The sequence below is a fragment of the Episyrphus balteatus genome, chromosome 1 (assembly GCF_945859705.1).
Source record: "Episyrphus balteatus chromosome 1, idEpiBalt1.1, whole genome shotgun sequence".
Taxonomy (NCBI): Eukaryota; Metazoa; Arthropoda; class Insecta; order Diptera; family Syrphidae; genus Episyrphus; species Episyrphus balteatus.
In genome coordinates this window covers 59030294-59045874 of record NC_079134.1, presented here as the reverse complement: position 1 = coordinate 59045874, position 15581 = coordinate 59030294, and the positions used below count along the sequence as shown (strand labels likewise).

The 15581-nt window shown below is 34.4% G+C and overlaps 1 protein-coding gene across 1 annotated transcript; it reads left to right on the top strand.

Annotated features, from left to right (window-relative positions):
• Nucleotides 1-1458: 1458 nt before the first annotated feature.
• LOC129921427 (uncharacterized) lies at nt 1459-2139 on the top strand. Its single transcript, XM_056003246.1, has one exon. The coding sequence runs from the start codon at nt 1459-1461 to the stop codon at nt 2137-2139; it is 681 nt and encodes a 226-aa protein (XP_055859221.1).
• The last annotated feature ends 13442 nt before the right edge of the window (nt 2140-15581 follow it).

Here is a 15581-nt window from a genome sequence, read left to right as displayed (position 1 = left end):
CTGTGAAAAATACAAAAGCGTATTCAGTCCTGAGCTTGGCTGCAGTAGGTATTTTCAAGGTCATCTTACACTTAAACCTAACAGCCAGCCAAAGTTTTTCAAACACCGACCAGTGCATTTTGCCATGAAGGACAAAGTTCGCAAATAACCTGATCGTTTAATAGGTTTGGGAGTCTTTGAGCCTGTGGACACTAGTCAGTGGGCAGCACCCATTGTGCCGGTCTTAAAGTCTAATGGTCGACTTCGGATTTGTTGGGATTTTCGAATCACAATTAATCCCCAACTCATGATTGTTCATCATCCATTACCACGCGCCGAAGAGCTTTTCCACAAAGTACAGTTAGGCCAATTTTTTACAAAATTGAATTTCACAGACACATAGCTTCGAATTCCTCTAGACGAGGAGTCCAAGAAATTATGTGTTGTCATTGTCAGCACGGAAATAGGTCTTCTGGAATATCAACGTGTTCCTTTCGGAACTGGAAGCTCTACAGGTATTTTTCAGCAGTACCTAGATCAACTAACAGCTGGCATCGAATTTTGTGGTGCGTATGTCGATGAGATCATCGTGTCAGGACGAACAAATGCCGAACACCTTCATAACCTTGAGAAGGTCGACTTGATCGACACGACCTACGGTGATATATGAAAAAAAGTAAATTTGCACAACAACAAATTGAATACTTAGGCCATATAATCGACGCAGCAGGTATTCGACCTTCCGATACGCGATTGAAAGCGATCCTTGAGCTGCCAAGGCCAACAAATGTAAAAGAACTGGAAGCCTTCATTGGAAAATTGAACTACTACAACCAGTTCATCGACAACTTTTCCCAAATAGAGCTGCCCTCAATAAATTGCGTTCTCCAGATGAAGTTTTTGTTTGGGACAAAGAACAACAACGTGCATGTCAAATCGATTATGCCTCTGATGTTTTAGTTGATGATTTTCCAATTAATTCTAAAATAATAGCTTAGCAATCACAACTGGATCCGACTATGCGTGTTGAATCTTCTCCATCAAGGCCATTGGGGAATTTCACGCATGAAACAGATGTCTCGCAGATATTGTTGGTGGCCTAACATCGACAACGACATCCAGACAGCTGTTCAATATTGCCATTCATGCCAAATCAACGCAACCCAAGCAATCAAGGAATACACTAGCTGGCCTTCTACAGCCGAAGTTTGGGAAAGAGTTCACATTGATTACTGTGGCCCCTTTCAGAATCATATGTGGCTCATCGTTGTAGACTCAAACTCAAAATTTCCGTTTGTAATTAAGATGTTTTCCTTTAAGATCCATTTTCGCACTGAAAGGGTTGCCTAAAACTCTAGTCTCTGACAATGGGCCAAAGTTCATGTCAACTCAGTTTCATAACAGTACTGCCGAAACAACTCCATTGAACATCTGACGTCAGCTCCGTTCAATCCAGAGTCAAACGGCGCAGCAGAGAGAATGGTGCGTACCTTTAAGACTGCTCTTCTGGGTGACGTATCCAAATGTGACGAAGCTCTGTCCATTTTTCTATTGACGTATCGGACAACCCCTGATGAAAATGGAAAATCTCCTGCAGAGAAATTACACGGAAGAGAACACCGAACAAAATTTCCTGAAAAGTCAAATAAAAAGGGTAAGAAGCAAACAACTAACAAGTTTTCTATCAATCAACAGGTATTCGTGCGACAATATTTACCAAAGAAAAAGTGGGTACCAGCTGTGGTAAAAAAGCTACTTGGTAGACGTATGTATCTCGTTGAAACTGACACTGGTATGTGGCGGCGGCATCAAAACCAAACAAAGCCTCGTTTTGAAAAAATAGATGTTAGCAGCTCTGATCATCTCGTGATTTCACCACAAAATAAGCCGAGGAACGTTTTAGTGAATGCCGAAGGAACATCAACACAACAGACACACCAACAGGCCACCGCCGGTGATGTTGACATTGAAATTTATCCAGAAACTAGCCCACCTACAGTCGAATTTGATGCAACACCACCAACAGATCCGACACCATCAACATCCCAGCACCCTAATCTGTTTGACAATATTCCTGCTTATGAACCAAGAAGTGAAGCAGATGTACTTAGACGTTTTGAGCGGACTCGCAAAAAACCAGACCGGTTTACTCCAAATTAAGAATGGGGGAACTGATGTAAACGAACCCCAAAACATCATATTCTAGTATTAGAATATTTACAGTTAGATCAAAAATATGAGTTTTCCTGTCACTCTGAATAACCTTAAAAAAGACACTTCCTTTTCAAACGTCATATATATAACTACATATTTTATAGTCTTATAATGAATTTATAATTAATAAAGTTAAACTGAATTATATTCTAAGAGTTCTGAGTTTGCTTACTTTAATCATAACATATGTATAGCTTTTTCGCAATTTTGCAATTGGGGAAAATCTGACGTAAAAATTGAATACAGTATTGGACCAAGAACAGATACCTGGGGTACACCTGCAGTACTAATAAAACTATCGGAAAGGGAACCATTGATAAACACGACAAAACTTCTCGAAGACAAAAAAGACTTCACAATTTTTATCAGGTAGGTACATTAGACTGGGCCAAAAAAAAAATATTTTTTTTTTTAAAGTTACTTCGAAAATCTTGTTCAGGATGATGAAAAAAAAATTTGGTGAAAATTTGAGCCGTTAAAAAAAATTTAAGAGGTCTATCATCGGTGTTTTTTATTTTTATACATGATATGATGTGTTACAACAGAACTGCGAGACGATCAAAATAAAAAAAATTTCTGTTTATTTTTTCTTATATAAAATTAAATTTCCTACAAAAAAGATCTTATTGAAAATTTTCATCAGACGAGCCGTATTCGAGTAATTAAGCTTTTTAAATCGAAGAGTTTTTTTCAATTTGACTGTTTCACTTAGGAATTTTGTGATGAGCAAATAAGTGAATAGAAAAATAAAACCACGACAGATTCTTATAGGAAATTTAATTCTCTACAAATAAGGTCTTATAGTAATTTTCCCTAAATTGAGTTCTAAAGAAGTTATTCACGATTTAAATCGAGAAAAAAATTAAAAAATCAATTTTCAATTTCAAAATTTTCTAATTCACTGAAAATCCAATATTTTCAAATTAGCAAGATGTTTTCTTGTAGGGACTTAAACGTTCTATAAAAAGTTCCTCGGCAGCAAATTAATTGCTTTAGCCGTTTAGAAGATAATGCCAATTTTTTTTTTTTTTTCAAAAGTTTTGATAGCAGGCATAAACCTGAAAATGGGCTTTTTGAATTATTAAACATTAAAATTTGTGCGTCTTGCATTTCGATTCGAAAAGTTCCGAATGAAAAACGGCATGAGATTCGTTTAAGTTTAGCGTTAAGCCTTAAAGCCTAGAACGCTGCTGATGTGAAACGAAATGCTTGCGAAATGTGGACCGAAAAATACTCAAAAATTGCAAAACATAAATAAAAAAAAGCAAACACGCATCGCAGAAAGACATGCAATGGCAAAATGAACAACAAAAACAAACAAAAAATCTCAAAATGTCATTTTTCCACACACAATTAATGTCCCCGGCAATTGTTTGTGTGCGAAAAAGAAGTTTAGACTTTCAATTTCGTTGTGCCGAACAGCGTACTACAGAACGAAAAGTTGAACGAAATTTTTGGTTTACCATTTCGTTGTTTCATTTTTGTATGGGATTTTTCGTTTCTTATCAGCAGCGTACTAGGCTTTAATTTTGACCAATTGAGGCTATCCTCTCCTAAAAATAAAATGTACTGTACGAGTACTTCGATTGAATAATTTGCCTTAAAACAACTGTTCGTTGTTTTCCGCTAGCCCAGAAAGTTAAAATAAAAATCGTTTTTACTTAATAACAGTTTTAACTTTTGAATTAAAAGTCTTCCTAACCTCAGGCAAACGAATCGCAAAGTTTTGTAAAAAAAATTTCATTTGAAAATATATTTTTTTTTTTTGTTTTGTTTTAAAATTGTATGGGAATTTAAAATACCTCTATTAAAATAGTAAAGACAAAAAAAATAATTATGGCGATATTTTGTAATTCGTCCGTTTTCAGGTATTAATCAGCGGTTTCCAATATAAAAAACATTCAGTTGTATTTATTAGATTAAGCCCTGGTTTTTCAATTGTCAGAAGAATAAATGTCAATATATTAAAAAAAAAACTTTTATTCCTAGGAATAAGCTCTAACTTAGGTTTATCTGAATATTGAAAAAATTAGCCCTAAGTGATATTTAATAATAATATATAAATTGCCTTAGATGAAGTTGCTAACATTGCTTCTATAATTGGCTGGCCATTGATGATTAACAAATCGATAGTTGTTTCAAAAAATGCAACAGATCTAGCAAATTTAGTATGTACTGTTATATTCTGTAAGCAAACAAGATTCACCAAATTTTATCAGACGAATGTATTGAACTGGAACATTGCAAAAAACTAAAAAGATTTGAGAAATGATATCCTTCTTTAACATTTTGCCGGTGACGAATTTTATCAACAGAATTGAACTCCACACAGCAAGGCCACAGAAAGCTTCCCTATTTAAAACATATTTCACTTCATCATATAAACATATTTCACTTCATCATATAAAAAAATAGAAGATATGGCTGCTTCATTTATTTGCTGGTAAGCAGTGTCTTGCCCTTAAGATATTATTTTTTTGTGTACCTACATGATTCAATTTCTTTTAAAAAGCTTTGAATATAATACTTATCCGGATTTTGTTTCCATACAAAACTCTACAGCACAGCTCAACTAATATTATTGAACGAATCAAAATAATCCTAATCCAGCATAGCGTTCGCTAAAAATATGACCACATCCCCAAAATATGATAAAATAGTTTGTTTGAATACGAAAAATTTTTTTTACTTTTAATTTTCGTTCATGTTCTTCAACATTTTGAAAATAATCAAGAGATTTCAGTATCACATAACAAATTATTTTATAAGTTCTGAGTTCTTGGGGGGGGGGGGGGGGCATGACCCCGTGACCCCCTCCTTGTATACGCCGTTGCTAGGTTCGAATACTGGTAAAAACTGAAATTGTTTTTTTTTGCAGAGATTTTTTTTGACAAATTTAATTAATTTTTATTCTAGTAATGTAAACAAAAAAAAAAAAAAACAACATTCACCTTATCCTCTAGCTGTTTAGGATTTGATTTTGGGTTGCTGCAATGAGCCAATGAGAAAACAGCGGAAGTTTCTCTGGGTGTCCACTTCTATTTGTAATTATTCAATGATTTTACCCCATGAATTTGCTCTTAAACAACTTCTGTGTCTGCAATTTAGATGACATCCGACTAGGAAAATATTGTTAATATTAACTAATTTTTGCAGATCGTTATTAAATTTAAATTTTGATTGTGGAGATGCAGCGCCACCCGGAAAGTATGCAACAAAAACTTTTAATTAAGGTATTGAAAATGGGATTTCAATACCTAAACTTTGGAAGTGGAATTAATTTATTACCTTGTTATTACCTTTATTTTGACATCACTGATCCCTTAATGTCTGTATTAACAAAATTTGCGTCGCACTTTTTGTCTAGTTTTCCCTTATATTTTAATAATTTCAAAAATACTTTGTATGGATAAAATAAAAACTGTCAACAAATTGCTTCTATGCAAGGAAAGTAACTAGTTTTACCTTTGATTTGATACCATAGAAAACAAAACTGTCAGACTTTCACCCGGAAGACCTCTGAATTTTGATAGCTGACAATATCATCCTTAATTGGATACCAATACCGTCTTTTAACTCTATGAGATGCACACTGCACTTTACCACGCTAATCGTGCCAGGATGCGGACGGGAAGACCTGTGGTTTTCGTAACTACTAATAGCCCTCTTTCACTTCCCATTTGAAATTTTCTTTGGCTCTATGAGTTGAACGTTTCTGCAGTGGCCGCGCGCTCTATGTGCCTAAGAATTAAATTGTTTAGCAATATTTTAAAATTCTTTCATATATGAAGTAGAAAATAGAGGGTTGATTTTTATAGATTGAATGGGAGATAGCGATACCAACAAGGAACAGAAAATAAAATACATTTCTCTTCGAGTTTTGAATCATTTTTTTTCTCAATATATTCATAGAAACTGATATTAGCTTGAAATAATAATTTAAATAGCAACAGTATAAGATATATGTGACAAATATAAGAACAAAATTGTGTGAAAATGAATAATGAATATAAACCCTCAAATTGTAGATGGGTCCACCAGGGTTGGACAGGGGTAGGGTTGCCAGATATATTTTGGCGAAACTAGTAATTGAGATGCAAAATCCTTTCCCGGACAAACAACGACAAAAAAGAGTACAAAACTAGGACAAACGAACGCTTAGATGAAATAAAAAAAAAAGAAAACGGAAAAATCCCTCCCTGGTTCCCGTACCAAAATTTTTTTTCTTATTTTTTTCACAATTAATAGAACCTTGAGACAAAGTTTGGCATTTCCTGTCGTATACTTAGAGCCGTTTGCTGAATCGAAACTAAAGCATTTACCTAAGTTCTACATAAATCCCTATGTGACAGTTTACGCGGAGGAAAAAGAAGAGAATAAGAATTTATGTTCAACATGGCCCTTAGTATATGAGTATTATACTAAACTTTTGAGCTAATATTACAAAAAATTAATAAAATGCTAAAGTCGTTTTAGTTAGTTACTTAGTTAACAAACAGTCTTTTTTCGACTTAACAACTTACTTACTTAAATGGCTTTAGCATTTTCCTAAATCGTGTTTTACAATAATTGTTAATTAAGTTACTAATAAAACTGGAAAAGTAAATTTTCTCACGAAAATTTTTTAACATATTGTATGCAGGACAATTACAATTGTTTTCTTTCAGGTTTCAATGCTAATTTTGTAGCTCTTAAAGTTACATGAAAAAATCGGAAGACTCCCAAAAATACCGTTATTTTAAACTAATTATAAAAAAAAAATGTGTTGATTAGATAATTCACTAAGCTGTAGCTCATACGCAAATTTTTGAGTTTTGATTATATTGGAACAGATTATAAAACAAATTGACCATATAATAAACCAAATTAAATACGCCTAGCTTTTAATGAACTCTGTTCGTTCTTCGAACAAGCATACAAGTAGTGAGATATTAAAAGCTTGAAAAGAGTACTATCCCGGACAATTAATAGAAACTATCCCGGACGTTCCCCACACACCAAAAAAAGAGTACATGTCCGGGAAAACCCGGACGGATGGCAACCCTAGACTGGGGCATAGGGGCCAGGGTAACAAAATGATAAAAAAATGATTTTCAAATTTTTGAACTTGCAACTGCAAATAGACAATAGCCCTCAGCCTCAGTGATAGACCCGAATTTAGCGATAACTTTATTTTAACAAAAAATAATATAAACATAATACGTCTCACTTCCAAATTTAAATAACGTTATGATTTTGGGGCCCCTATAAGGAAAAGCTCACAAAAGATTGCCGAGGACAAGTACGGTACGCGAAAAACACTTTAATTTGTATCCTGTTTCTGTTGGTTCAAGTCTTTAAGATAGTTATCTTAGGTGAAAATAAGGAAACTGAGTGCACATCATATAGGTATCTGTTTGTTTCGTTGTTTATTTCTTACATCCCGTTTCTTTTCTAAATACAATCTAGCGTGGGGCCCTGGCATATACACGTGGGGGCCCTGGGGCACTACCCTGGTACAAGGGTATGTCCAATTCTACACCCCTCGGGCCCCAAACCTTTTAACTTCTTATATAATTATAAATATAACTTTCAAAAAGTTAGAGTAAGGGCCTGCATTTGTTAAACGGATCCCTTTTCTTTGTTTGAAATTTGTATTTGTTCTTGTTTTTTACATGTTCTTTATGTATTTTTATTTTTTAACTATGGGATAGCTGAAGGCCCGGGTGGCAATCGCCAAGTCAGTTATATGGCCAGTCCGACCCTGGGGTCCACTCCAAAACGTAAATAAAAAATTCCTTTGCAACATTTCAAAAAGTTCTTATAATGAGTGGGAAAGAGAGAATAATTTTAAATACATTTCTTAAGTGCGAAGGACTGAGATGTAAGTTGAATAGGAACAAATGTAAACAAAAAGGATCGTTTTGCCGTGTGGGTATAGATTTTTTTTCACAACCTGATTGCTTCGCACAATCAGGGCGAAGACGAGATGGCTAGTTTTAAAGATTTATGAAAAAAAAGAAGAAAAACGACTTTTGCAAGTGATAGCCCGATCACCCTAGACTAAATTTCACCATATATCAAAGTTAATTGAAGTACAAGATTTTTTGATGCAGATAGGTTCCTTTGGTGGAGTAGAATAGAAATCACAGTTTTACACCAAAATTTGATATGGTATATCCCCGAAAATGACTCCTGACCCCTAGGCAGCACGGAAAAAATGATCTCAATCGAATTTAATAAAATTTTAGTATGTTGTAGTTCACATCATGCTCATAAAAACTCTCCATGGGTGCAAACCCCTTGCACCAAGTAAACCCCATCTAAAACCCGTTTGCAACCCCTTTTTAACCCTTTGACGGGGGATAGTACGATAAATTAGGAGCCAAGAATTGATAATAGTTTTTCGTAGAAGGGTTCAATACAATCATTTTTTTTCTATGTGAGGGGGGATCTATCTCCCCCCGTTTAAGCGGGAGGGGCATTCATAGCTGTAAGTGTTGCCGTTACATTTTCAATATTGTTTTTTATTTTTTTTGTTGTATAAAATAACCCCTCCCGCTATCCAATTTTCCTATTTCCTGACTGTCGTACTTAACTTATTTTTTCACATTTTTTATTGGACCCTCTTTTTTTATCAAAATCCTCTTTTTTGGCATCTTCTTTTCTATCGAAGTATCCGTTCAAGTCAACCGTCGTTGAGTACAGACGTATACTTTTATCTGCCCTAGCTTTTTTTTTTAATTTTAAATTATTACTGTGGGATTGTTATCTAATATATAAAAATCTCATGTCGCAGTGTTTGTTACAAAACTCCTCGGAAACGGCTGGACTGATTTTTATGAAATTTTGTACACATATCGGGTAGGTCTGAGAATCGGCCAACATCTATTTTTCATACCTCTAAATTGTTAAGGTGGTCCAGCCAAATTTTTTTATATCTTCTTGGAACGATCTTTTCGAAATTTTTTGTGTATGTCGGGAAGTCTGAGAATCGACCAACACGATTTTTCATATGATAAAATGGTAAGGGTGGTCCAACCAAAAAAATTTCTATATTTTATTGAAATGATTTTTATGAAATTTTGTAGGTATATTGGGGGAGTCTAAAATCGGCAAACATCTATTTTTATACCACTAAATAGTTAGCGTGGTTCAACCAAAAATTTTTTTAATGTACCTATTTTTTTAACGATTTTTTTGAAATTTTGTGGGTACATCGGGCAAGTCTAAGAATCGGGCAACATCTATTTTCATACCATAAATGGTTAGCGTGGTCCACTCAAAAAATTTTTTTAAACGATTTTTTCAAGTCCTGGCTTTATATTGTTTTCAAGGGGTTCAAAAAAGTTCGTTTTCCAACTCATACGAATAGCCTAAATTCGTAATATTTCATATTCTAAATACAGAAACTTTAGTCCTACAAACATCAATCTTGATAATGCGATCAATAGAACTCAACAAACACATTCTTTTATATATAAAGGCCGCACTTTTTGTCTAATTTTCCCTTATATTTTAATAATTTCAAAAATACTTTGTATGGATAAAATAAAAACTGTCAACAAATTGCTTAAAAAACTTCTATGCCAGGAAAGTACCTAGTTTTACCTTTGATTTGATACCAACAAAACTCCTTAACTCGTCCAAGAACACCAACAAAAACAGGATTTTAGCCAAAAGCTCATGATTAGCGCTTATAACCTTAAAACGGGCTGTATGACAAAACTGTCAGACTTTCACCCGGAAGACCTCTGAATTTTGATAGCTGACAATATCACCCTTAATTGGATACCAATATCGTCTTTTAACTCTGTGAGATGCACACTGCACTTTATCACGCTAATCGTGCCAGGATGCGGACGGGAAGACCTGTGGTTTTCGTAACTACTAATAGCCCTCTTTCACTTCCCATTTGAAATTTTCTTTGGCTCGATGAGTTGAACGTTTTAGCTTGAAATAATAATTTAAATAGAAATAGTTTAAGATATATGTGACAAATATAAGAACAAAATTGTGTGAAAATGAATAATGAATTTAAACCCTCAAATTGTAGATGGGTCCACCAGGGTTGGACTGGACTGGGGCATAGGGGCCAGGGTGGCAAAATGATAAAAAAATGATTTTCAAATTTTTGAACTCGCAACTGCAAATAGACAATAGCCCTCAGCCTCAGTGATAGACCCGAATTTAGCGATAACTTTATTTTAACAAAAAATAATATAAACATAATACGTCTCACTTCCAAATTTAAATAACGTTATGATTTTGGGGCCCCTATAAGGAAAAGCTCACAAAAGATTGCCGAGGACAAGTACGGTACGCGAAAAACACTTTAATTTGTATCCTGTTTCTGTTGATTCAAGTCTTTAAGATAGTTATCTTAGGTGAAAATAAGGAAACTGAGTGCACATCATATAGGTATCTGTTTGTTTCGTTGTTTATTTCTTACATCCCGTTTCTTTTCTAAATACAATCTAGCGTGGGGCCCTGGCATATACACGTGGGGGCCCTGGGGCACTACCCCGGTACAAGGGTATGTCCAATTCTACACCCCTCGGGCCCCAAACCTTTTAACTTCTTATATAATTATAAATATAACTTTCAAAAAGTTAGAGTAAGGGCCTGCATTTGTTAAACGGATCCCTTTTCTTTGTTTGAAATTTGTATTTGTTCTTGTTTTTTACATGTTCTTTATGTATTTTTATTTTGTAACTATGGGATAGCTGAAGGCCCGGGTGGCAATCGCCAAGTCAGTTATATGGCCCGTCCGACCCTGGGGTCCACTCCAAAACATAAATTAAAAATTCCTTTGCAACATTTCAAAAAGTTCTTATAATGAGTGGAAAAGAGAGAATAATTTTAAATACATTTCTCAAGTGCGAAGGACTGAGATGTAAGTTGAATAGAACAAATGTAAACAAAAAGGATCGTTTTGCCGTGTGGGAATAGATTTTTTTTCACAACTGGATTGCTTCGCACAAGCAGGGCGAAGACGAGATGGCTAGTTTTAAAGATTTATGAAAAAAAGAAGAAAAACGACTTTTGCAAGTGATAGCCCGATCACCCTAGACTAAATTTCACCATATATCAAAGTTAATTGAAGTACAAGATTTTTTGATGCAGATAGGTTCCTTTGGTGGAGTAGAATAGAAATCACAGTTTTACACCAAAATTTGATATGGTGTATGCCCGAAAATGACTCCCCCTAGGCAGCACGGAAAAAAAGATCTCAATCGAATTTAATCAAATTTTAGTATGTTGTAGTTCACATCATGCTCATAAAAACTCTCCATGGGTGCAAACCCCTTGCACCAAGTAAACCCCATCTAAAACCCGTTTGCAACCCCTTTTTAACCCTTTGACGGGGGATAGTACGATAAATTAGGAGCCAAGAATTGATAATAGTTTTTCGTAGAAGGGTTCAATACAATCATTTTTTTTCTATGTGAGGGGGGATCTATCTCCCCCCGTTTAAGCGGGAGGGGCATTCATAGCTGTAAGTGTTGCCGTTACATTTTCAATATTGTTTTTTATTTTTTTTGTTGTATAAAATAACCCCTCCCGCTATCCAATTTTCCTATTTCCTGACTGTCGTACTTAACTTATTTTTTCACATTTTTTATTGGACCCTCTTTTTTTATCAAAATCCTCTTTTTTGGCATCTTCTTTTCTATCGAAGTATCCGTTCAAGTCAACCGTCGTTGAGTACAGACGTATACTTTTATCTGTCCTAGCTTTTTTTTTTTTAATTTTAAATTATTACTGTGGGATTGTTATCTAATATATAAAAATCTCATGTCGCAGTGTTTGTTACAAAACTCCTCCGAAACGGCTGGACTGATTTTTATGAAATTTTGTACACATATCGGGTAGGTCTGAGAATCGGCCAACATCTATTTTTCATACCTCTAAATTGTTAAGGTGGTCCAGCCAAATTTTTTTATATCTTCTTGGAACGATCTTTTCGAAATTTTTTGTGTATGTCGGGAAGTCTGAGAATCGACCAACACGATTTTTCATATGATAAAATGGTAAGGGTGGTCCAACCAAAAAAATTTCTATATTTTATTGAAATGATTTTTATGAAATTTTGTAGGTATATTGGGGGAGTCTAAAATCGGCAAACATCTATTTTTATACCACTAAATAGTTAGCGTGGTTCAACCAAAAATTTTTTTAATGTACCTATTTTTTTAACGATTTTTTTGAAATTTTGTGGGTACATCGGGCAAGTCTAAGAATCGGGCAACATCTATTTTCATACCATAAATGGTTAGCGTGGTCCACTCAAAAAATTTTTTTAAACGATTTTTTCAAGTCCTGGCTTTATATTGTTTTCAAGGGGTTCAAAAAAGTTCGTTTTCCAACTCATACGAATAGCCTAAATTCGTAATATTTCATATTCTAAATACAGAAACTTTAGTCCTACAAACATCAATCTTGATAATGCGATCAATAGAACTCAACAAACACATTCTTTTATATATAAAGGCCGCACTTTTTGTCTAATTTTCCCTTATATTTTAATAATTTCAAAAATACTTTGTATGGATAAAATAAAAACTGTCAACAAATTGCTTAAAAAACTTCTATGCCAGGAAAGTACCTAGTTTTACCTTTGATTTGATACCAACAAAACTCCTTAACTCGTCCAAGAACACCAACAAAAACAGGATTTTAGCCAAAAGCTCATGATTAGCGCTTATAACCTTAAAACGGGCTGTATGACAAAACTGTCAGACTTTCACCCGGAAGACCTCTGAATTTTGATAGCTGACAATATCACCCTTAATTGGATACCAATATCGTCTTTTAACTCTGTGAGATGCACACTGCACTTTATCACGCTAATCGTGCCAGGATGCGGACGGGAAGACCTGTGGTTTTCGTAACTACTAATAGCCCTCTTTCACTTCCCATTTGAAATTTTCTTTGGCTCGATGAGTTGAACGTTTTAGCTTGAAATAATAATTTAAATAGAAATAGTTTAAGATATATGTGACAAATATAAGAACAAAATTGTGTGAAAATGAATAATGAATTTAAACCCTCAAATTGTAGATGGGTCCACCAGGGTTGGACTGGACTGGGGCATAGGGGCCAGGGTGGCAAAATGATAAAAAAATGATTTTCAAATTTTTGAACTTGCAACTGCAAATAGACAATAGCCCTCAGCCTCAGTGATAGACCCGAATTTAGCGATAACTTTATTTTAACAAAAAATAATATAAACATAATACGTCTCACTTCCAAATTTAAATAACGTTATGATTTTGGGGCCCCTATAAGGAAAAGCTCACAAAAGATTGCCGAGGACAAGTACGGTACGCGAAAAACACTTTAATTTGTATCCTGTTTCTGTTGATTCAAGTCTTTAAGATAGTTATCTTAGGTGAAAATAAGGAAACTGAGTGCACATCATATAGGTATCTGTTTGTTTCGTTGTTTATTTCTTACATCCCGTTTCTTTTCTAAATACAATCTAGCGTGGGGCCCTGGCATATACACGTGGGGGCCCTGGGGCACTACCCCGGTACAAGGGTATGTCCAATTCTACACCCCTCGGGCCCCAAACCTTTTAACTTCTTATATAATTATAAATATAACTTTCAAAAAGTTAGAGTAAGGGCCTGCACTTGTTAAACGGATCCCTTTTCTTTGTTTGAAATTTGTATTTGTTCTTGTTTTTTACATGTTCTTTATGTATTTTTATTTTGTAACTATGGGATAGCTGAAGGCCCGGGTGGCAATCGCCAAGTCAGTTATATGGCCAGTCCACTCCAAAACATAAATTAAAAATTCCTTTGCAACATTTCAAAAAGTTCTTATAATGAGTGGAAAAGAGAGAATAATTTTAAATACATTTCTCAAGTGCGAAGGACTGAGATGTAAGTTGAATAGAACAAATGTAAACAAAAAGGATCGTTTTGCCGTGTGGGAATAGATTTTTTTTCACAACTGGATTGCTTCGCACAAGCAGGGCGAAGACGAGATGGCTAGTTTTAAAGATTTATGAAAAAAAGAAGAAAAACGACTTTTGCAAGTGATAGCCCGATCATCCTAGACTAAATTTCACTATATATCAAAGTTAATTGAAGTACAAGATTTTTTGATGCAGATAGGTTCCTTTGATGGAGTAGAATAGAAATCACAGTTTTACACCAAAATTTGATATGGTGTATGCCCGAAAATGACTCCCCCTAGGCAGCACGGAAAAAATGATCTCAATCGAATTTAATAAAATTTTAGTATGTTGTAGTTCACATCATGCTCATAAAAACTCTCCATGGGTGCAAACCCCTTGCACCAAGTAAACCCCATCTAAAACCCGTTTGCAACCCCTTTTTAACCCTTTGACGGGGGATAGTAGATACTATAAATTAGGAGCCAAGAATTGATAATAGTTTTTCGTAGAAGGGTTCAATACAATCATTTTTTTCTATGTGAGGCTGGACTGATTTTTATGAAATTTTGTACACATATCGGGTAGGTCTGAGAATCGGCCAACATCTATTTTTCATACCTCTAAATTGTTAAGGTGGTCCAGCCAAATTTTTTTATATCTTCTTGGAACGATCTTTTCGAAATTTTTTGTGTATTTCGGGAAGTCTGAGAATCGACCAACATGATTTTTCATATGATAAAATGGTTAGGGTGGTCCAACCAAAAAAATTTCTATATTTTATTGAAATGATTTTTATGAAATTTTGTAGGTATATCGGGTGAGTCTAAAATCGGCAAACATCTATTTTTATAGGTACCACTAAATAGTTAGCGTGGTTCAACCAAAAATTTTTTTAATGTACCTATTTTTTTAACGATTTTTTTGAAATTTTGTGGGTACATCGGGCAAGTCTAAGAATCGGGCAACATCTATTTTCATACCATAAATGGTTAGCGTGGTCCACTCAAAAAATTTTTTTAAACGATTTTTTCAAGTCCTGGCTTTATATTGTTTTCAAGGGGTTCAAAAAAGTTCGTTTTCCAACTCATACGAATAGCCTAAATTCGTAATATTTCATATTCTAAATACAGAAACTTTAGTCCTACAAACATCAATCTTGATAATGCGATCAATAGAACTCAACAAACACATTCTGTTATTTATAAAGGCCTGTATTTGATATTGTGACCCCATTTTTTTTTTGAAAAAAAATTCACACACTCCAAAATTGTATGGAAATAGCAGAAGAGGCGTAACAAAGTCCGCCGGGTCAGCTAGTTATAATATAAAATCATAAAATCATAATGACAAGAACTTTCAAAGCTACAAAATGTCGTTTTGTCCAAAGTGTAATAATCAAGTTATTAATGTTGTCACTATAAATAAAAAACTAGAAAGTTATACAATTAGAAGAGTAATTAAAAGTGCCGCACATTTAAAAAGATTAAAATTGAAGAAAAAA